General features: G+C 34.0%; 1 protein-coding gene across 24 annotated transcripts in view; it reads right to left on the reverse strand.

Moving 5' to 3' along the window:
- LOC127709037 (set1/Ash2 histone methyltransferase complex subunit ASH2-like) overlaps positions 1-22,408 on the reverse strand; it is an 85,882-nt gene that overhangs the window by 49,936 nt on the left and 13,538 nt on the right. For all 24 annotated transcript variants that reach the window (XM_052214330.1, XM_052214336.1, XM_052214356.1 and 21 more), the window contains 9 exons: positions 22,218-22,306; positions 21,820-21,911; positions 18,816-18,911; positions 11,280-11,351; positions 10,355-10,448; positions 6,398-6,467; positions 4,034-4,251; positions 3,391-3,468; positions 2,549-2,638 (listed from right to left, as the gene is read on the reverse strand). In XM_052214330.1, coding sequence (XP_052070290.1) covers positions 2,549-2,638; positions 3,391-3,468; positions 4,034-4,251; positions 6,398-6,467; positions 10,355-10,448; positions 11,280-11,351; positions 18,816-18,911; positions 21,820-21,911; positions 22,218-22,306 — 899 coding nt within the window. The remainder of the gene's footprint in view (positions 1-2,548; positions 2,639-3,390; positions 3,469-4,033; positions 4,252-6,397; positions 6,468-10,354; positions 10,449-11,279; positions 11,352-18,815; positions 18,912-21,819; positions 21,912-22,217; positions 22,307-22,408) is intronic.

Raw genomic sequence — 22,408 nt, forward strand, 5'->3', positions numbered from 1 at the left:
TTTCAGGGCAGATAGATCTTGACCTGATAATCAGTTTTATCCTTGTCAGATTTACTCTAAATGCTTTGGTTTCAGAGATATAAGCCAAAATCTACATTTTACCCCTATGTTCTATTTTTAGCCATGGCGGCCATCTTGGTTGGTTGGCGGGGTCATCGGACACATTTTTTAAACTAGATACCCCAATGATGATTGTGGCCAAGTTTGGTTAAATTTGGCCCAGTGGTTTCAGAGGAGAAGATTTTTGTAAAAAGCTAACGACGATGATGACAGACGACGGACGCCAAGTGATGAGAAAAGCTCACTTGGCCCTTCGGGCCAGGTGAGCTAAAAATGAAACAAATTCAATTGACCCCAGCTGGGATTAAATGAATTGTTTGAAGTAAAGTTCATTAATCACAATAATTAAAAGGATTAAGACAATTATGAAACAATTTACAATAATTGAATGGAAATCGGTGATGTCTCAGGATTTGCTTCGTTCCGCAAGTGATTCCATAATTTTTAGTGGCTGACCTTTGTAAATATTTGTGTATTGATTTAATTTGTGAATATTTTGTATCTGTACTTAAGAAGTGTTTAATTACTATAAGCTTGAATACGCAATCATAAATTGTCATATAAAAAAGGCACAATGGTCAAAATATAGTTTACACATTCAAATATCATACCGTTTTTCATGCATTCCAAATTTATTACCACACATTCGACCTCTGATGAGTCGAACTGCGGCTGAGTCGAATACTTTCATCCTGTCCCTTCAACTTCGACTCAATGAGGTTTGACTGTACATCTGCATACCAAATATATCACTAGTGGTTCCACATCTAATTATAAACTAATACATTGTTGATGTTGCAGATGGAATAGCACACCCAACTTGCTTTTTGGACTCCCTCCAAGCAAGACAAAAACTATATGAAACTATGGTTTTTCTCTTCTACCAAACAACTTTTTCAACATATCGTGACTGAGAAGTCAGGGCAAAATACTATTCATGGAAATGAGATGTATCCATGCTAATACATTTGCTTAACAAATATCATTGACTGACCATTTGTTGTTCCCCTTAAACTGATCTAATCACAAACTTTTACGATGATTGACCCCCTCCCTATGCTGCAGAAAAACAGACTTGCTTCTGCAACTTGCAAAATGGAGAGACAAATTGGCTATTTGATAATGGTTGTTTTATACAATATTCAAAACAAGAGTGCACATGCTGAAAAGTCTGGCCTGTTTTACTGACCATTGATTTTATGTTGAAAGTCTGAGATAAAGGTTTTACTACAATTATCACATAAACTTAACATTTTTAAACATCCATGAAAATGAGGTCAAGGTCAGATAAAAACTTGTCACACAGACATGTACACCTTACAATCATTCCATACGCCAATTATAGTTGACCCATTGCTTATGGTTATTGAAAAACAGTCCAAAACACAAACATTTAACGTTAACCAATGAACCATGAAAAATGAGGTCAAGGTCAGATGATACTGGCTAGACAGACATGTACACCTTATAATCTTTCCATACACCAATTATAGTTGACCTATTGCTATGGTAATTGAAAAAGAGACCAAAACACAAAATCTTAACATTGACCAATGAACCATGAAAATGAGGTCAAGGTCAGATGACACCAGCTAGACAGACATGTACACCTTACAATCATTCCATAAACCAAACATAGCTGACCTATTGCTTACAGTTCTTGAAAAACAGACCAAAACACAAAAACTTAACATTGACCAATGAACCATGAAAATGAGGTCAAGGTCAGATAATACCTGCCAGACAGACATGTACAGCTTACAATTGTACCAAACATAGCTGACCTATTGCTTACAGTTCTTGAAAAACAGACCAAAACACAAAAAATTAACAATGAGCAATGAACCATGAAAATGAGGTCAAGGTCAGATTAAACCTGCCAGTCTGACATGTATCCCTTCAATCATTCCATACATCACATATAGTTGACCTGCTGCTTGAAGTATCTGAGAAACAGACCTAATCACGTAACTTAAACCTTGATCACTGATCCATGAATTGAGGTCGAAGTCAGGTTAACCCTGTTTGGTGGACATGTAGACGCTGCAAGGAACCCATATATATCGAATATAGTTATCCTATAACTCATAATAAGTGAGAAATTCACATGACATAAAAACTGTAATTTTTTTTTCAAGCCGTCCCTGAACCATGAAAATGAGGTCAAGGACAATGGGCATATGAGTCATGGACAGACGGAAACTTCATAACATAAGGTATCTGCATACAAGGTATGAAGGATCCAGGTCTTCTACCTTTTGAAATATAAAGCTTTATACAAATAGTTTACGCCGCTGCCGCCACTTGATGGTAATACCTATGTCTCGTATACTGCAACTTTCGTCACAGGGAGACAATAACAATGGTCTATCATAATTATTGTTCTTTATAAAACACTATAATAATAATTAAGACTTTTAAAAAATATGTCAAACCAACATCTTATACAGGTTTTGTGTCATAAAGTATTTTTTCTCTCAATATTTACCTAATGATAGTGACCATCCTACTCTACAAGCTGTATCAGCAGGCATTTCTTCTACAATAATTTCATAATACCAAGACCCTCTTCTTACACCTGAAAAATAGTCAATATATGTTTTAAAAACCTATCTTCTTTACACATAACTTTGTATTTCTAACATCTCTATAACAAGTCCATATGTTGAAATATCTCACTTGCTTTACTGATCATAATTGAATTTATGTTCAAATTCTTTAAGTTAAAGGTTTTACTTCAATTATCACATAAAGTTGAAAAACTAAGCATTATCAATGATCCATGTAAATGAGGACAAGGTAAGATAAAACCTTTCCAGAAAGATATGTACACTTTACAGTCATCCAATACACCAAATATAGTTGACCTTTTGCTTTTAGTATCTGAGAAACGGACTTGACCATAAAAACTTAACATTTACAAATGGACAATGAAAATGAGGTCAAGGTCAGATGAATACTACCAGTCAGGCATGTACAACTTAAAATTACTCCATATACCAAATATAGTTGTCCTATTGCTTATAGTATCTGAGAAAAAGATTTGACCCAAACTTGTTGAACACAATCAACCATCTTATTTGTTGGTATACATCAATCAACCATTTCTAAGTTCACACTTTCTGCACATTGACAAATCTAATCTGTTCATTTTATGAGTCTATTTATCTATTATTCAATTTTAACCAAACATACTTTAAAATGTAACATTATGAACCTTACTTTATAGTTAGATCTTTTTTTTGTCACAAAGTCCTTCCTATACAAACCAATACTCACCATGTGTAGCCCTAACCATACTATTACCTTCCTATACAAACCAATACTCACCATGTGTAGCCCTAACCATACTATAACCTTTCTCTCCAGTCACACTTAGTCTGTCATCAGATATCTTTAACTGTGGTGCTATTGAAAATAACAATTCTGTTCAGTAAAATAGCCAATCCTGACTTTAAAAAAGTTTACTGAAATGATATTTTCTATTCAGATACAAACAATTCAATAATTTTATAGACGTAAGTCTTTTTCTCTATTTTTGTATCAAATAAAATATTTCAGTTAGAAATTTTGAATTTATGCTTCATCTGTTTTACACTGACTCAATATAGACAAAATAGGGTTTTTCTTATTGTTGAAAACCGTAGAGGGGCTTATAATTGCTTACATCCACTCCATTTGAACTTTGGTGGATAGTTGTCTCTTTGGTAATCATAGCACATCTCCTTATCTTTATACCAAAATAGACGAGCTTTCTGGTATATGATTTTCAGCTCCCACCTACATCTATGTTACCACCATGTAAAGAATAACAGAGCTCATAACTAGGGTCTGTATCCTATTTTATTTACCCAAAATTACCCATTCATTGCTTACTTAAAATATGTCATTGACTCATCACAAACTGGATTTACACATTACTATTATGAAATAATATCAGAACAATTTCATATGTTAAAATTGGAAGCTTTACCTCTGTCATTTAGTGAAAGTAAAACTTCTGTCCCTAAATATGTTCTGTACAAGTAACCAGGGATAGGTTTGCCTGCCCAGTCAACACTTTCATCAAAAGCTTGTCTATTAGGTGCATGAGGGTCAGACTCTGCTAAAATATATCTGTAGCCATCTTTGTTGTAAGGATGTTCCAATGGATACCCATGCACTGCAACTTTTGTACTTGGTCCTATGTCACTTAAAAAGAAAATATAATTTTTAGAGAATTGTTACTTAGATCTTATACTGCATAAACAATTTTCAGTGGTAATCAAACTTTCATGATATTTCAAGGTCAACTTCAAATCACAATACAGAAAATCAAGAAAACACTACACACAGTAGTTCTATCAAAATTTTTAAATCTATACTGACTGTTTACACACATTATGATTAGGAATCATTTAATAATGAAGAAACATGGTATTTGTTGTTGACATTGTCAGCAGTAACAACCACCCCATTTGCCAGAAAATAAAAGCCTCATGAAAAAAAAAATACACATTCTTTTCAAGACAAAAGGTTTATATAAATAGAATGTGTCCATGAAACACAGATGATGCCCCTGCTTGCATATAACGTAAAAAGGGACATAACTAAAGAACTGTAAAAGTGACACCACCCTAATTCGAACTTGATCTGTGTTTTATGGTAATAAGCATTGTGTATGAGTTTCATAACATTTGGTTGAGACAAACTAAAGTAAGAGAAAGGAAACTAAACATTTCGGCAATTTTTCCATTTATATAGGGCCATAACTCTAAAACGGTAAAAGTGACTCCACCAAATTCAAACTTGATTTGTGTTTTGTGAATAAGTTTCATAACATTTGGTTACTAATTTTGGGACGGACGTACATAGGGACAAGGGTTATACTTAATGCCCCCTCTGCTGTGGCAGGAACATAAAAAGTCTGCTACTATTTACATTTACTGTGGATTCATTATTGTTCCCTAGATACCAATTTTCTTGGACTTCATTGGTAGAAGCAAACCAAATTTAAATGTTTAAACAAGAGTGCACATGCTGAAATGTCTCACCTTCTTTACTAATCATTGATATTATGTTGATAGTCCTAAATATAAAGCTTTATTACAACTGTCACATAAACTTAACATTAACCAAGTAAACTAAACATTGACCAATGAACCATGAAAATGAGGTCAAGGTCAGATGAACCATGCTAGGCAGGCATGTACAGCTAACAATTCTTCCATACAACAAATATAGTTGACCTATTGCTTATAGTTTAAGAAAAACAGACCAAAACACAAAAACTTAACACTGAGCAATGAACCTTGGAAATGAGGTCAAGGTAAAAAAAAAACTGCATGACTGACAAATAGATCATAAAATATTTCCATACACCAAATATAGTTGAACCATTGCATATAGTATTAGAAAAAAAGACCAAAACTCAAAAACTTAACTTTGACCACTGAACCATGAAAATGAGGTCAAGGTCAGATGACACCTGCCAGCTAGACATGTACACCTTACAATCATTCCATACACCGAATATACTAGACCTATTGCTTATAGTATCTGAGATATGGACTTGACCACCAAAACTTAACCTTGTTCACTGATCCATGAAATGAGGTCGAGGTCAAGTGAAAACTGTCTGACGGGCATGAGGACCTTGCAAGGTACGCACATACCAAATATAGTTATCCTATTACTTATAATAAGAGAGAATTTAACATTACAAAAAAATCTTAACTTTTTTTTCAAGTAGTCACTGAACCATGAAAATGAGGTCAAGGACATTGGTCATGTGACTGACGGAAACTTCGTAACATGAGGCATCCATATACAAAGTATGAAGCATCCAGACCTTCCACCTTCTAAAATATAAAGCTTTTAAGAAGTTAGCTAACGCCGCCGCCGCTGCCGCCGCCGGATCACTATCCCTATGTTGAGCTTTCTGCGACAAAAGTCGCAGCTCGACAAAAAATACAAATTTCCTAAAGGCTCGTATGGAAACTTTGGCAAATCCCCAAGAAATATAATTTTTCTTTAATCCAGAAAAATTGGTACCCACAGAAATAAATAAATCTGCAGTATTGTCCACAGTATTATCTTATGCTACAGTTAGGTTTGTTTTTGACTTAAAGAAATATGTCAAAATGACAAATGACAGTAACTTGATTTTTTTATATGACAAAAACAACTAGACAGGACAAACACAATATGTCCAACTCACATGCTTGTGACACTCAAATTGAAAGCACATTTACATGAACTCTAACAAAGCTTTATTTTTATTGCATCTTCTATTGCATTCTACATTCATACTATGAAAATAAAATCTTAAAAATAAATATATTGAAATCAAATATACCTTCTTTTCAGTTTATATCCTGGCTGTGAACTCTCTAATGGGGCTTTTCTTTTGGCACCTCTACCCTTTCCTGAAAAAAAAATATATTGTTACTTTGCTGCATCTGAATAAATCAAAGCAGTTCATTACAGAGTATGATTTCATTAATCTGTTCCCTTTTACACTGATTATTTTCAAATATGTTCCTTTTGGCCTATGTTTATTATACCAGCACGAGTATTTTGTACCCTTTTTGAGAGCTGTTTCATCATTCTATTCCTCTTCAGATTGTTTATTGTATTAAGCTATTCTTTTTGAGGCTGTTTTGTTTCATCAAACATGTTTCATTTTCCTTTGTAATGTTTATTTAACTTACCCGTCCTACTCGAGTATGCTGTCTTATTCATCTGTTTCATTTTTAGATTGTTTATTGTACTATTTTTCCCTTATGAGATGATTTTTGTACTTTTCCTCTATGAGATGCTTATTGTTCTATTTTTTCACTTTTTAGGTTGTTTTGAGTACTACTTTTCCCTTTTGAGGATCTTTATTGTACTATTGTTTTCCCTATTGATGTTGTTTATTTTTTCAGTCTGTTTTTAATCTGTTTGCGTTACTTACCCGTTTTTCAGCCTGTATTTAATCTGTTTGTATTACTTACCCGTTCCTTCTGGTGCTATGTTGTTTCTTTCTTCAGCCTGTATTAAATATGTTTGCGTTACTTACCCGTTCCTTCTGGTGCTATGTTGTTTCTTTCTTCAGCCTGTATTTTATCTGTTTGCATTACTTACCCGTTCCTTCTGGTGCTATGTTGTTTCTTTCTTCAGCCTGTATTTTATCTGTTTGCATTACTTACCCGTTCCTTCTGGTGCTATGTTGTTTCTTTCTTCAGCCTGTATTTAATCTGTTTGCGTTACTTACCCGTTCCTTCTGGTGCTATGTTGTTTCTTTCTTCAGCCTGTATTTAATCTGTTTGCATTACTTACCCGTTCCTTCTGGTGCTATATTGTTTCTTTCTTCAGCCTGTATTTAATCTGTTTGCGTTACTCACCCGTTCCTTCTGGTGCTATGTTGGTTTTGACTGTTTCTTTCTTCAGTCTGTATTTAATCTGTTTGTATTACTTACCCGTTCCTTCTGGTGCTATGTTGGTTTTGACTGTTTCTTTCTTCAGTCTGTATTTAATCTGTTTGCGTTACTTACCCGTTCTTTCTGGTGCTATGTTGTTTCTTTCTTCAGCCTGTATTTTATCTGTTTGCATTACTTACCCGTTCCTTCTGGTGCTATGTTGTTTCTTTCTTCAGCCTGTATTTAATCTGTTTGCGTTACTTACCCGTTCTTTCTGGTGCTATGTTGTTTCTTTCTTCAGCCTGTATTTTATCTGTTTGTATTACTTACCTGTTCCTTCTGGTGCTATATTGTTTCTTTCTTCAGCCTGTATTTAATCTGTTTGCGTTACTTACCCGTTTCTTCTGGTGCTATGTTGTTTCTTTCTTCAGTCTGTATTTTATCTGTTTGCGTTACTTACCTGTTCCTTCAGGTCCTATGTTGTTTCTTTCTTCAGTCTGTATTTAATCTGTTTGTGTTACTTACCTGTTCCTTCAGGTCCTATGTTGTTTCTTTCTAGTCTGTATTTAATCTGTGTGTGTTACTTACCTGTTCCTTCTGGTGCTATGTTGTTTCTTTCTTCAGTCTGTATTTAATCTGTTTGCGTTACTTACCTGTTCCTTCAGGTCCTATGTTGTTTCTTTCTATAGTCTGTATTTAATCTGTTTGTGTTACTTACCTGTTCCTTCTGGTGCTATGTTGTTTCTTTCTATAGTCTGTATTTAATCTGTTTGCGTTACTTACCTGTTCCTTCAGGTCCTATGTTGTTTCTTTCTTCAGTCTGTATTTAATCTGTTTGTGTTACTTACCTGTTCCTTCAGGTCCTATGTTGTTTCTTTCTTCAGCCTGTATTTAATCTGTTTGCGTTACTTACCTGTTCCTTCAGGTGCTATGTTGTTTCTTTCTATAGTCTGTATTTAATCTGTTTGCGTTACTTACCCGTTCCTTCTGGTGCTATGTTGTTTCTTTCTTCAGTCTGTATTTAATCTGTTTGTGTTACTTACCTGTTCCTTCAGGTCCTATGTTGTTTCTTTCTTCAGTCTGTATTTAATCTGTTTGTGTTACTTACCTGTTCCTTCAGGTCCTATGTTGTTTCTTTCTTCAGCCTGTATTTAATCTGTTTGCGTTACTTACCCGTTCCTTCAGGTGCTATGTTGTTTCTTTCTATAGTCTGTATTTAATCTGTTTGCGTTACTTACCTGTTCCTTCAGGTGCTATGTTGTTTCTTTCTACAGTCTGTATTTAATCTGTTTGCTTTACTTACCTGTTCCTTCAGGTCCTATGTTGTTTCTTTCTTCAGTCTGTATTTAATCTGTTTGCGTTACTTACCTGTTCCTTCAGGTCCTATGTTGTTTCTTTCTATAGTCTGTATTTAATCTGTTTGTGTTACTTACCTGTTCCTTCAGGTGCTATTTTGTTTCTTTCTATAGTCTGTATTTAATCTGTTTGCGTTACTTACCCGTTCCTTCTGGTGCTATGTTGTTTCTTTCTTCAGTCTGTATTTAATCTGTTTGTGTTACTTACCTGTTCCTTCAGGTCCTATGTTGTTTCTTTCTTCAGTCTGTATTTAATCTGTTTGTGTTACTTACCTGTTCCTTCAGGTCCTATGTTGTTTCTTTCTTCAGCCTGTATTTAATCTGTTTGCGTTACTTACCCGTTCCTTCAGGTGCTATGTTGTTTCTTTCTATAGTCTGTATTTAATCTGTTTGCGTTACTTACCTGTTCCTTCAGGTGCTATGTTGTTTCTTTCTACAGTCTGTATTTAATCTGTTTGCGTTACTTACCTGTTCCTTCAGGTGCTATGTTGTTTCTTTCTTCAGCCTGTATTTAATCTGTTTGCGTTACTTACCTGTTCCTTCAGGTCCTATGTTGTTTCTTTCTACAGCCTGTATTTAATCTGTTTGCGTTACTTACCTGTTCCTTCAGGTCCTATGTTGTTTCTTTCTACAGTCTATTTAATCTGTTTGCGTTACTTACCTGTTCCTTCAGGTGCTATGTTGTTTCTTTCTACAGTCTATTTAATCTGTTTGCGTTACTTACCTGTTCCTTCAGGTGCTATGTTGTTTCTTTCTACAGTCTGTATTTAATCTGTGTGTGTTACTTACCTGTTCCTTCTGGTGCTATGTTGTTTCTTTCTAGTCTGTATTTAATCTGTTTGTGTTACTTACCTGTTCCTTCTGGTGCTATGTTGTTTCTTTCTAGTCTGTATTTAATCTGTTTGTGTTACTTACCTGTTCCTTCTGGTGCTATGTTGTTTCTTTCTACAGTCTGTATTTAATCTGTTTGCGTTACTCACCCGTTCCTTCTGGTGCTATGTTGTTTCTTTCTAGTCTGTATTTAATCTGTTTGTGTTACTTACCTGTTCCTTCTGGTGCTATGTTGTTTCTTTCTACAGTCTGTATTTAATCTGTTTGCGTTACTTACCTGTTCCTTCTGGTGCTATGTTGTTTCTTTCTTCAGTCTGTATTTAATCTGTTTGCGTTACTTACCTGTTCCTTCAGGTCCTATGTTGTTTCTTTCTTCAGTCTGTATTTAATCTGTTTGTGTTACTTACCTGTTCCTTCTGGTGCTATGTTTCTTTCTACAGTCTGTATTTAATCTGTTTGCGTTACTTACCTGTTCCTTCTGGTACTATGTTGTTTCTTTCTACAGTCTGTATTTAATCTGTTTGCGTTACTTACCTGTTCCTTCTGGTGCTATGTTGTTTCTTTCTTCAGCCTGTATTTAATCTGTTTGCATTACTTACCTGTTCCTTCAGGTCCTATGTTGTTTCTTTCTACAGTCTGTATTTAATCTGTTTGTGTTACTTACCTGTTCCTTCTGGTGCTATGTTTCTTTCTACAGTCTGTATTTAATCTGTTTGCGTCACTTACCAGTTCCTTCTGGTGCTATGTTGGTTTTGACTGCAGGTTGAAGAGCTTGAAATGATTTTAATGGATCATAATTTGGTCCAATCTTTTCTAAGTCCTAAAACAGAAAGTTCTTATATTTTTACCACATATTTACTATTCCAGATAAACTGTTGACACAGAGACATGTCACACCTGAATGTTATAATGATAGTATAAAGCAAATGTTGAAATTAAAATGGCAATACTGTAACATGTAAACTATGTAGAACATACAAAGTCCAAGAACCATGACTGAAGGTGCAGGGCTATTTAACCTCCCTGGAAATAGTAAATGATAATACAACTGCATACCAAATACCATTGACTGATCAATAGTAGCTCCCTTTAAATTGACCTGATCACAAACTTAAAATGTAAACTATGCAAAAGTTTAAAGTCATTAGACCAAAACTGAGGGGACAGGGAAAAATAATCTACATTGAAATGAGATAGGCCCATCATAACACAACTGCATACAAAATATATACCATTGACACACCATTTGTGGTTCCCCTTCAACTGATCTAATCACAAACTAATACATGTAAACTAAGTCTTAAGTTTCCAAGTCAATAAACCATGTTTGAGGAGGACGGTAACATAATATTAATGGAAATGATATGTGCCATGCTTATACAACTGCATACCATATATCATTGACAAAACAAGATTACCACTAGTGGTTCCCCTTAAACCCATCAAATCACAAAATAATTCACTGTTGATGTCGCCGACACTGCAACCAGAAACAGCACGACTAAGTCTCACTTTCTGGACTTTTTTGAGGTGAGACAAAAATATGTACAGATCATTTGTAATAAAGATGGCTGTCACAAGTTTTCCTCCTATACTACTTTAAATAGTTTATTGGAGAGACAAGTTTGTAATTTGTATCTTTCTAACTTACAGGTATAATTAAACTGAAATACTGATCTGATCCATTATCATCTGTACATACAAATAATCCATCTTCTTTTGACTAAAAATAAAAGGATTAGTAGTTAAATAAAAATTACGATATAAAATTCAAATCCTGCTCTTCATAACATCAAGAAAATATTTTTTTTTCAAGATGATTAAATTTCAAATTATCAAACGAGAATTATCGCATTACATGGCAAGTAGCAACAGAATCTGTTATGTTTAACTGATATTTGATCAATTATTGACTTTTTTCAGGAGCTCCACAATTATTGTGGATTTTTTTGTATGACATCACTTGACATTATTTCCATCTAGTGCATAGATATTAAATTCATATGACCCAAACTGAATATTTTAAAACTTAAAGTTGAGAATGGAAATGGGGAATGTGTCAGAGAGACAAAAACCCGACCAAAGAGCAGAAAACAGCCCAAGGCCACCAATGGGTCTTCAACACATTGAGAAAATCCCTAAAAAAATGTGTACTTGTTCAGTGAAAATGAACGTCATACTAAACTCCAAAACATATAAATGAACTAAAATTAAAAATCATACAAGACTAACAAAGGCCAGAGGCTCCTGACTTGGGACAGGCACAAAAATGTGGCAGGGTTAAACTTGTTTAGTGAGATCTCAACCCTCCCCCTATACCTCTAGCCAATGTAGAACAAGAGTGCACACGCTGAAATGTCTCGCCTTCTTTACTAACCATTGATTTTATGTTGATAGTCCTAAATATAAAGCTTTACTATAAGTAACACATAAACTTAACATGATCCAAGAAAATGAGGTCAAGGTCAGATAAACCAAACGAGAAATACATGTACACCTGACAATCATTCAATAAACCAAACATAGCTGACCTATTGCTTATAGTTTCTAAGAAACAGTCTTAACCAAGAAAACTTAACATTGACCAATGAACCATGAAAATCAGGCAGGGTTTCAGCTAGGATTTTGAGGGCTTTAGTCACTTTTGCGCGAGATGAAAATTAACCTTATTTTGGGTAACAGCAATGAATCAAGGACATATATTTCTAGCTTTACCTAAGTCCTTCAAGGAATAGGACCTTTGTAGGCCATAGGCCTGCTGATGTAGGCAGTCATTGCATGATTTGACTAATGTGATACCTAAATATGAAGATAAGAACAGGGATCCAGAAATCTAGTTTTCAATTTCACTTCAGGTATTTGCAGGGGACATTCCTGATCAACAAAAGTTGGGTGCCTCTTTTTTTAAACCACAGCATAATTCCCATAAATGAACTTGTAACGACTATTTCACTGCGTAATCATTATCCTTGTAAAGACATTTAAATCGAAATTTGAAATTCATTTCTTTGAAGTTGGAAACAAGGATTTGTATCAATCCTTAATGGAACGATTGTTATGGCTGTACATTGTAAATTAATCGAGAATATATCACGTTTACCTTCTATTTTTAAACGAAATGAAAACGGGAAGTGACAAGTAGATAATAAATTCAGAATGAATCCGGATTCATCTACGGATTGGTTTCGCGGTTAACAAAAGGCAGGAAATTATCACTTTTTTAAATTAAGTTGCTTAGTAATAAATATCTTTGTCTCTCGTTTAATTTGATACTAAATGATTTCCTATTTTACGTTTTAGTGTCTACAAATTTATAAGAATACTTTACGCATGCGCAGTACACAGTAATAGAAGCACCTTTTTGACTCGTGAAAATATTTCTCAACGTAATGAATAGAAATGTTCTATCTTTTTAATCGAAATTGTCGAAAGTTTTTGATGAAAAGTTATATCAAATATGACGAAAATACGTTCATATGTCGAAACTACGACAAACAAACTGGATTGTTTGAGAAATATTGAAATCAAAATGCGAACTGTCCGGGAGGAAACAATTTTGTTATAATGACGAAACTAGGATAAACGAACTGCAAATTGTGGTCGTTTGAGAAATATTGAAATTGAAATTTTTACTGGGTTAAATAATTATGATGGTCAATTATGAGGTTTAAAAACAATTAACGGATTAGTGACCCATCTGATGGCGATAAGCGGATTAACTGTAATCACAACTTTTAACACCTGTTGAGTGTTGTAAACATTAATTAGCCGAGGGTCAGAAACATGAAGACAGGTAGAATTATTGTATTTTCATGTGAAAATTTTTTTACACTTTCCAAATTTAAGTGACGAAATTGATTTGAAATACTTTCGTCATTTCGAAAATCGTTTCGTAAAAGACGAAAGTGACAAGCGCTAGCAAAATCACTGAAATCAGGTCAAGGTCAGATGAACCATGCCAGACAGACATGTACACCTTACAATCAATGTATGCATTAAATATAGTTGACCTATTGTTTATAGTATCTAAGAAACAAACTTAACCATGAAAACTTAACATTGACCAATGAACAATGAAAATGAGGTCAAGGTCAGATGATACCTGCCAGACAGACATATACACCTTACAATCCTTCTATACAACAAATATAGTTGATCTATTGCTTATAGTTGAAGAAAAACAGACCAAAACACAAAAACTTAACACTGAGAAATGAACCGTGAAAATGAGGTCAAGGTCAAATAAAACCTGCGAGACTGACATGGTCATCATAAAATATTTCCATACACCAAATATAGTTGACCTATTGTCTATAGTATTAGAAAAAAAGACCAAAACTCAAAAACTTAACTTTGACCACTGAACCATGAAAATGAAAATTTCCATACACCAAATATAGTTGACCTATTACCTCTAGTATTAGAAAAAAAGACCAAAACTCAAAAACTTAACTTTGACCACTGAACCATGAAAATGAGGTCAAGGTCAGATGACACCTACCAGTTGGACATGTACACCTTACAATCATTACATATACCAAATATAGTAGACCTACTGCTTATAGTATCTGATATATGGACTTGACCACGAAAACTTAACCTTGTTCACTGATCCATGAAATGAGGTCGCAGGGGTTAAAATTAACATTTGGTACTGGAAGGTCCAGGACCTTTGACACTCCAAACTGAAAGGTCCACAACATAAATCCCAGGTCCTACTTTATTTGAAATATTTCATAACTCAGTAAGATACAAAATTAATGTATTTTTAGTCTTAGGTTAGCTAGTTTAATTATATTTGAACTGCATGCAATAATTTGTTAAGTTTACAAATATATTGGCCGGCAACCATATAAATGTAGCACTAAACTGTCATTGTCACTGTGGTATAACATGTATAATAATAAATGATGTAATTGTCTTACAAGTATATTTTTTTTGGTATTGGGGAGGGTGTCACTGTGGGTGGATGTGTTGTCTCAATTATTGGTAATTATACCATTATCTCAGGGCTTACACTACTTCAGAATCATAGGGAGAAGTGACTTCTCTTTTTTAAACTGATAGGGAGAAGTGGTGAGATTTGAAAGAGAAGTGCTCACTCAAGGCGCTACAATGTTTGATTTTTACTATAATATAAAGGGCTATATGTATCTTTTTTCATAACCGAGTATACAATTAAAGTAACAGTTCAAATTCATAGCTGTTTAAGTTCATCATATGTTGCACAATTATATTAGTTCTTCTCTTGTAGAAACTACCAACTAAATATCTAGCACTAAAAAAGAAAGAACTTTTTTTTACATCAAAAAAGAAAAGAAAAGTGTGGAATGCTTAATTTTTCCCTTTGGGATCAATATTCTTCTGTCAGATGTGCCTTTCATGGGTCCGTAGTCATTATCCTTAGAATCTGGATTTCATTCATAGCTGGTTCGTTTCCGGACTCCGATCAGTAGTTTGTACAAATATTTCAATGGCGGACGAGAAAATTTACAAAAATAAACGATGTTTGAAACACTATTTGGAAGGGAATATGATGTTTTTTAATGCAATGAATGGATTACAAATTTACTTAAGGCAACTTTCATCACTTCTAATGGGTTAACAAACTTATTTTGCCAACAGTTAAAATGGTTTGAAGTACGCTCTCGAGGGGTATACCATGTCAATAGTAATATGGCTTTGAAATGACGATACTGATGGTTAAAAAGGTCACCAAAGTTAATTTTTATTTTCTTTCAAATCGGAGGTCCGTCGTGTGTAGCTAGTAACCAAAATGAAAGTCCGATTGCAATAGTGGAAGGTCACTGACCTCGGTCCACCGCTAATTTGAACCTCTGGGTCGAGGTCAAATGAAAATTGTCTGACGGGCATTTTACTTTTATTATTCTTCCCTTAGTTTATTTATTTTGTATCAATATTATTTATTTTGTAAAAATATTTCCTTTCTCTATTGGTACTGTACACGTATACCTACAAACAAAATTATTTTCATTTATCTGTGTTTAAAGTTATTGCAAATGGATGGTATTTTTGTTCAAGCATTTTGTTTTTCTTTAATTGTTTAACATTTCTTACCGATATAACATGTTATTTTTATTATTCTTCCCTTAGTTTATTTATTTTGTATTTACATTGTGTCATAGGTCAAATTTATTTGTTCAGTGTATTGTCAATGGTGTTAATATGTCCTTTGATTGAGTTAAGCTATTTCAGTTGATATTTTATAGTGTGTCTTTCTATGTTGTGATGTTACACTATTGTTTCAGAAAAAGGGTGAAGGTTTGGTACCATTAAAACGTTTAAACCCGCTGCATTTGTTTGCACCTGTCCTAAGTCAGGAATCTGATGTTCAGTAGTTGTCGTTTGTTGATGTGGTTCATAAGTGTTTCTCGTTTCTCGTTTTTTATATAGATTAGACTGTTGGTTTTCCTGTTTGAATGGTTTTACACTAGTTATTTTTTGGGGCCCTTTATAGCTTACTGTTCGGTGTGAGCCAAGGCTCCGTGTTGAAGACCATACTGTGACCTATAATGGTTTACTTTTATATATTTTGACTTGGATGGAGAGTTGTCTCATTGGCACTCATACCACATCTTCTTATATCTACGAGGACCTTGCAAGGTACGCACATACTAAATATAGTTATCCTATTACTCATAACAAGAAAGAAATTAACATTACAAAAAATGTTGACTTTTTTTCAAGTAGTCACTGAACCATGAAAATGAGGTCAAGGACAATGGACATATGACAGACGGAAACTTCGTAACATAAGGCATCTATATACAAAGTATGAAGCATCCAGGTCTTCTAGCTTCTAAAATATAAAGCCGGATCACTATCCCTATGTCGAGCTTTCTGCTACAAAAGTCGCAGGCTCGACAAAAAACAAAAACACAGAGATGGTTTCTCTGTTCTATACTTCTTATATATAACAAGCATTCTGTGAGTATTGCATGGCAATACATAGTCTCCTACCGGTTAAAAATTTATTGTATTGGAACAAAATTCTAACTTGTCATGGTGTAAACTATATAACAAATATCAAGTCAATATCTTCAAGCATGACGAAAAAAAATGTTGAAAACTGACTATTTAAGTGAATTTTCTAAGTCCAAGGACCATAACTCTGCACAAAATCATCAGACCGGTAAAAAATTTGAACTTGATCTGTAACTTGTCATGATAAAACTATATACCAATTTTCAAATCAATATCTTCAAGCATGTGGAAAAAAAGTGTGGAAAACTGATTATTTAAGTGAATTTTTTAAGTCCAAGGACCATAACTCAGCACAAAATCATCAGACTGGAACAAAATTAAAACTTGAACTGTAACTTGTCATGATAAAACTATATATCAATTATCAAATCAATATCTTCAAGAATGATAAAAAAAAGTATGGAAAACTGATTATTTTAGTGAATTTCCTAAGTCAAAGGACAATAACTCTGCACAAAATCATCAGACCGGACCAAATTCGAACTTGATCTGTAACTTGTCATGATAAAACAATACACAAAATATCAAATCAATATCGTCAAGCATGAAGAAAACAAGAGGCTCTCAAGAGCCTGAATCGCTCACCTGCATTTCAGAGGAGAAGATTTTTAAATGTTAGAAAACTTGATGAACAAATTGTGTAAAATTGTCTTTAAAGGGCAATAACTCCTTAAGGGGTCAATTGACAATTTTGGTCATATTAACTTTTTTGTAGATCTTACTTTGCTGAACATTATTGCTGCTTACAGTTTATATATATCTATAATAATATTCAAAATAATAACAAAAAACTGCAAAATTTTGTTAAAACTACCAATTCGGTGGCAGCAACCCAACAATGGGTTGTTTGATTCGTCTGAAAATTTCAGAGCTGATAGATCTTGATCAACTGAACAATTTCACACCATGTCACATTAGCTCTAAAAGATTTAGTTTTTGAGATATAAGCCAAAAACTGCATTTGACCCTTATGTTCTATTTTTAGCCATGGCGGCCATGTTTGTAGATGGATACAAACTTCGGATATAATTTATAAACAAGATACCCTAACGAACATTTAGTTAAAGTTTAAAGGTAATTGGCCCAGTAGTTTCAGAGGAGAAGATTTTTAAATGTTAGCAAACTTGAACAAATTGTGTAAAATTGTCTTTAAAGGGCAATAACTCCTTAAGGGTCAATTGACAATTAAGGTCATATTAACTTTTTTGTAGATCCTACTTTGCTGAACATTATTGCTGCTTACAGTTTATATATATATCTATAATAATATTCAAAAATAATAACAAAAAACTGCAAAATTTTGTTAAAACTACAAATTCGGTGGCAGCAACCCAACAATGGGTTGTTTGATTCATCTGAAAATTTCAGAGCTGATTGATCTTGACCAACTGAACAATTTTACCACATGTCAGATTTGCTCTAAAAGCTTTAGTTTTTGAGATATAAGCCAAAAACTGCATTTGACCCCTATGTTCTATTTTTAGCCATGGCAGCCATGTTTGTCGATGGATCAAAACTTCGGATACAATTTATAAACTAGATACCCTAAAGAACATTTAAAGTTTGAAGGTATTTGGCCCAGTAGTTTCAGAGGAGAAGATTTTTAAAATAGTTTACGACGACAGACGACGACTACAGACGACGGACGACAACGGACGCCAAGTGATGGCATAAGCTCACATGGGGTCCTTCGGGCTCCGGTGAGCTAAAAAGTGTTGAAAACTGATTTGCCAGACTGACGGATGGACAGAGTGCAAACGTCCCCTTCGACTTCATCAGTAGGGGTCTAAAAATAAGATGATGTGGTATGATTGCCAATGAGACACCTCTCCACCAGAGACCAAATGCCACAGAAATTAACAACTTTAGGTCACCATACGGCCTTCACACCACGAGAAAAACCCATACCACATAGTCAGCTATAAAAGGCCCCGAATTGACAAATGTTAAACTATTCAAACGAGAAAACTAACGGCCTAATTTATGTAAAAATAATGAAGGAAAAACAAATATGATATACAGCAACAAACAACAACCACTGAATTACAGGCTCCTGACTTGGAACAGGCACATACAGAATGTGGTGGGGTTAAACATGTTTCTGTTTTTTTATGTTGTTGTGTTGTCTGGTGTCTTTGGCTGGAGCATATTGAATATAAAGCTTTGTTTGCATTGATCTTACCAAAGTTTTAGCTACAGTTGTATGCCATGTCAGCTTTATTCTCCTTGCCATTGTTGTCAGGTTTTCCCACTGTTTATCAATGTAAGGTATAATGTCCTAAAAAAAATCAATATTTTGAGCATTGTTGAAACAAGATATTTAGTAGGCTACCCTAATATGCAAGACCAGATTTCTCATGGCAGAGAGAATAATATCTAGTAAATTAATGAACCTCTAAACATTACATGTTTTAATACAACCATATAAGTATTGTAATAACAAAAGTAACTAGATATCATTGAGATGGGAGCCATCTCTGTGGGCCCCGCTGTGAATAATGTGTGGTAAAAAAATTGTATCTTTATCATTGGACATGGGGTTGTCAATTGAAACCAAAGTTTTTGACCTTGACCTTTGACCTAGGAAGTTGTACATAAATTATGACACACCCTCTGGTGTTGGTTTATATATATATCAAGTATAAACTTTGAAATTATAACGGTTCTCAAGATATAGAGCGGACACGATCTTTACCATAGGACATGGGGTTGTCAACTAAAACCAAAGTTTTTGACCTTGACCTTTGACCTAGGAAGTTGTACATACATTATGACACACCCTCTGGTGTTGGTTAATATACATATCAAGTATAAACTTTGAAATCATAACGGTTCTCAAGATATAGAGCGGACACGATCTTTACCATAGGACATGGGGTTGTCAACTAAAACCAAAGTTTTTGACCTTGACCTTTGACCTAGGAAGTTGTACATACATTATGACACACCCTCTGGTGTTGGTTAATATACATATCAAGTATAAACTTTGAAATCATAACGGTTCTCTAGATATAGAGCGGACATGATTTGTTACGGACGGATGGACGGACGGACGGACAGACGGACAGACAGACGGACAGACTGATCACTTAAGGGGGGCCGCCATTCAGCGGGGCCCTAATTATGGAGCTCTTTACAGGCAGTGATTTGCTATATAGAGCAGACTACACGAATGAATTTTATTTTTACAGGACATTCGGTCTGGTAAACAACATAGCTTTACCAGACCGAATGAAATTTTACCAGACCAATTTTTTTACATATAATTGTATATTATCCGACAAAATACAACAAACTTATGACTTGTTGTGACCTACTCCTATCCAAAATGCACAAAAACAAAGTCATGTGACAAGAGTGTATATTTCGATGAAAGTTGTGCACAATTGCTTGAATGCATTTCAGTGATAAAGAAAAGTAATGTCACATTTTATTGGATTTTGACATGAAAATTATTTGTGAACTAAAAATAATTTAGAGTTTCTGTATAAAATATTAACTGTATCTTCTTTCTTTTTCTTATATCTTTTGGTTTTCAATTCTAGTGTTTATATTTCATAGCTGTATTTTGTGAACCTGCTTGGATTTTTTATTTTTTTATTTATTGTATTTGATCGGCAAAACCCGGAATTGGCCTTATCCGTTCCCGGAATCTGATCCGGTATTGTCTACATTTCCGGTTGATGGCAGCCATTGTTGTTTTTGTCATTCAGATATGTTTTTACTCGGATTTACACATTACTTGTTGGCGATTTTCGGCATAAAGCTAGCGGTTGAACAAAATAAACATCGTTGTCATGAATAATAAAGATGAAAATGAATTTCGAGATCGTTTGGGTATTTTGCTCCCAAAATTGGGAAAAATGTAGGGTTTTTAGAAAAATCCATGAAAAAAACAACACCGGACATTCGGACCGGAATTCAACAAAATTTTACCAGACCGATCCATTATTCACCGGATTTGTCCGACGGTCCAACGAATTTCGTGTAGTCTGATAGAGGGACCTGCTATGCAATTTTGATGGTATTTTATGAGATTTCTTTCATTTTAATGGCAAGTTAATCTTTTTTTTTTTAAACTACCGGTATTTGCTTCTGCTATAAAAATCTTTCAAGTGTAACAACATACTTAAATTTCTCTGTTAACATCAATCATTGTATGATGGTTTTCCTAATTCAAAAAGTAACTGAAACTTTTAGATATTTTCACAATTAAGATCATTTAAATGCTGTTATTTTACTACAACAGAAATTTGTTACTACAATGCAGAAGGATAAGTATCATCTATAGCTGTAAATAACATAGGGAGGTATGCATCACTGAACTAAAATTTCTAATGATTTTTCAAGACGGTATGTCTTATCCATAATTGAAGTAATGTGTGTGTAATGTCCATCCTTATTTTGCATTTCAAGATAACCTTAAGGTTAGAACTCAACCACATTATTTATACCTTATCTTTATAGAAACTGGCATCATTATCTCCCCTTGCTAGCCTTAAGGTTTGAACTCAACCACATTATTTATACCTTATCTTTATAGAAACTGACATCATTGTCTCCCCTTGCTAGCCTTTAGGTTTGAACTCAACCACATTACTTATACCTTATCTTTATAGAAACTGACATCATTGTCTCCCCTTGCTAGCCTTACCACATTACTTATACCTTATCTTTATAGAAACTGACATCATTATCTCCCCTTGCTAGCCTTAAGGTTTGAACTCAACCACATTATTTATACCTTATCTTTATAGAAACTGACATCATTGTCTCCCCTTGCTAGCTTTTAGGTTTGAACTCAACCACATTACTTATACCTTATCTTTATAGAAACTGACATCATTATCTCCCCTTGCTAGCCTTAAGGTTTGAACTCAACCACATTATTTATACCTTATCTTTATAGAAACTGACATCATTATCTTCCCTTGCTAGCCTTTAGGTTTGAACTCAACCACATTACTTATACCTTATCTTTATAGAAACTGACATCATTATCTCCCCTTACTAGCCATACCACATTACTTATACCTTATCTTTATAGAAACTGACATCATTATCTCCCCTTGCTAGCCTTAAGGTTAGAACTCAACCACATAACTTATACCTTATCTTTATAGAAACTGACATCATTATCTCCACTTGCTAGCCTTAAGGTTTGAACTCAACCACATTACTTATACCTTATCTTTACAGAAACTGACATCATTGTCTCCCCTTGTTCTAGCTTGGCACATTAAATTAGCTATTGCTGTGCAACAAATCTGTGGAAAACCTACAAAACAAGTCATATACAATACACTTTATTCATATTTATAATATATTCAGTGTTATTCATTTCCTTCATTCTAAATTAATTTCTTTAAAAACATCATATTTCATTAAACTCATAATCATCTGTAATACTTTTTCCTGATTTTCTATCACCAGTGTTTTATTTTGGTAGTACATACTGTTACTTCAACATTTGCTAAAACCTTAAATTTCACTTAAATGTATAGAGAACCTTTACCTTATCCTTTTGAAATATACTTGCTATAAAATTAAACAAGTTTGCTTTTTTTTTTTAGAGTAATCTTACCGGCTTGTTTTCGAACAAAAGATTCCAGACCATTTTGTCCACACATCTTACAAGAAAACTGGTAATTTGTCATAAAAGGTATACATTGCCTGAAATTGATAATATATAAAAAAAAAAAATGGAACAAGCAATATGAAGAGATATGTTATCTGCATATTGTCTATGCCTGCATATAATATCAAAGTATTTGA

The sequence above is a fragment of the Mytilus californianus genome, unplaced genomic scaffold, assembly GCF_021869535.1.
Source record: "Mytilus californianus isolate M0D057914Y unplaced genomic scaffold, xbMytCali1.0.p SCAF_7, whole genome shotgun sequence".
Classification (NCBI taxonomy): domain Eukaryota; kingdom Metazoa; phylum Mollusca; class Bivalvia; order Mytilida; family Mytilidae; genus Mytilus; species Mytilus californianus.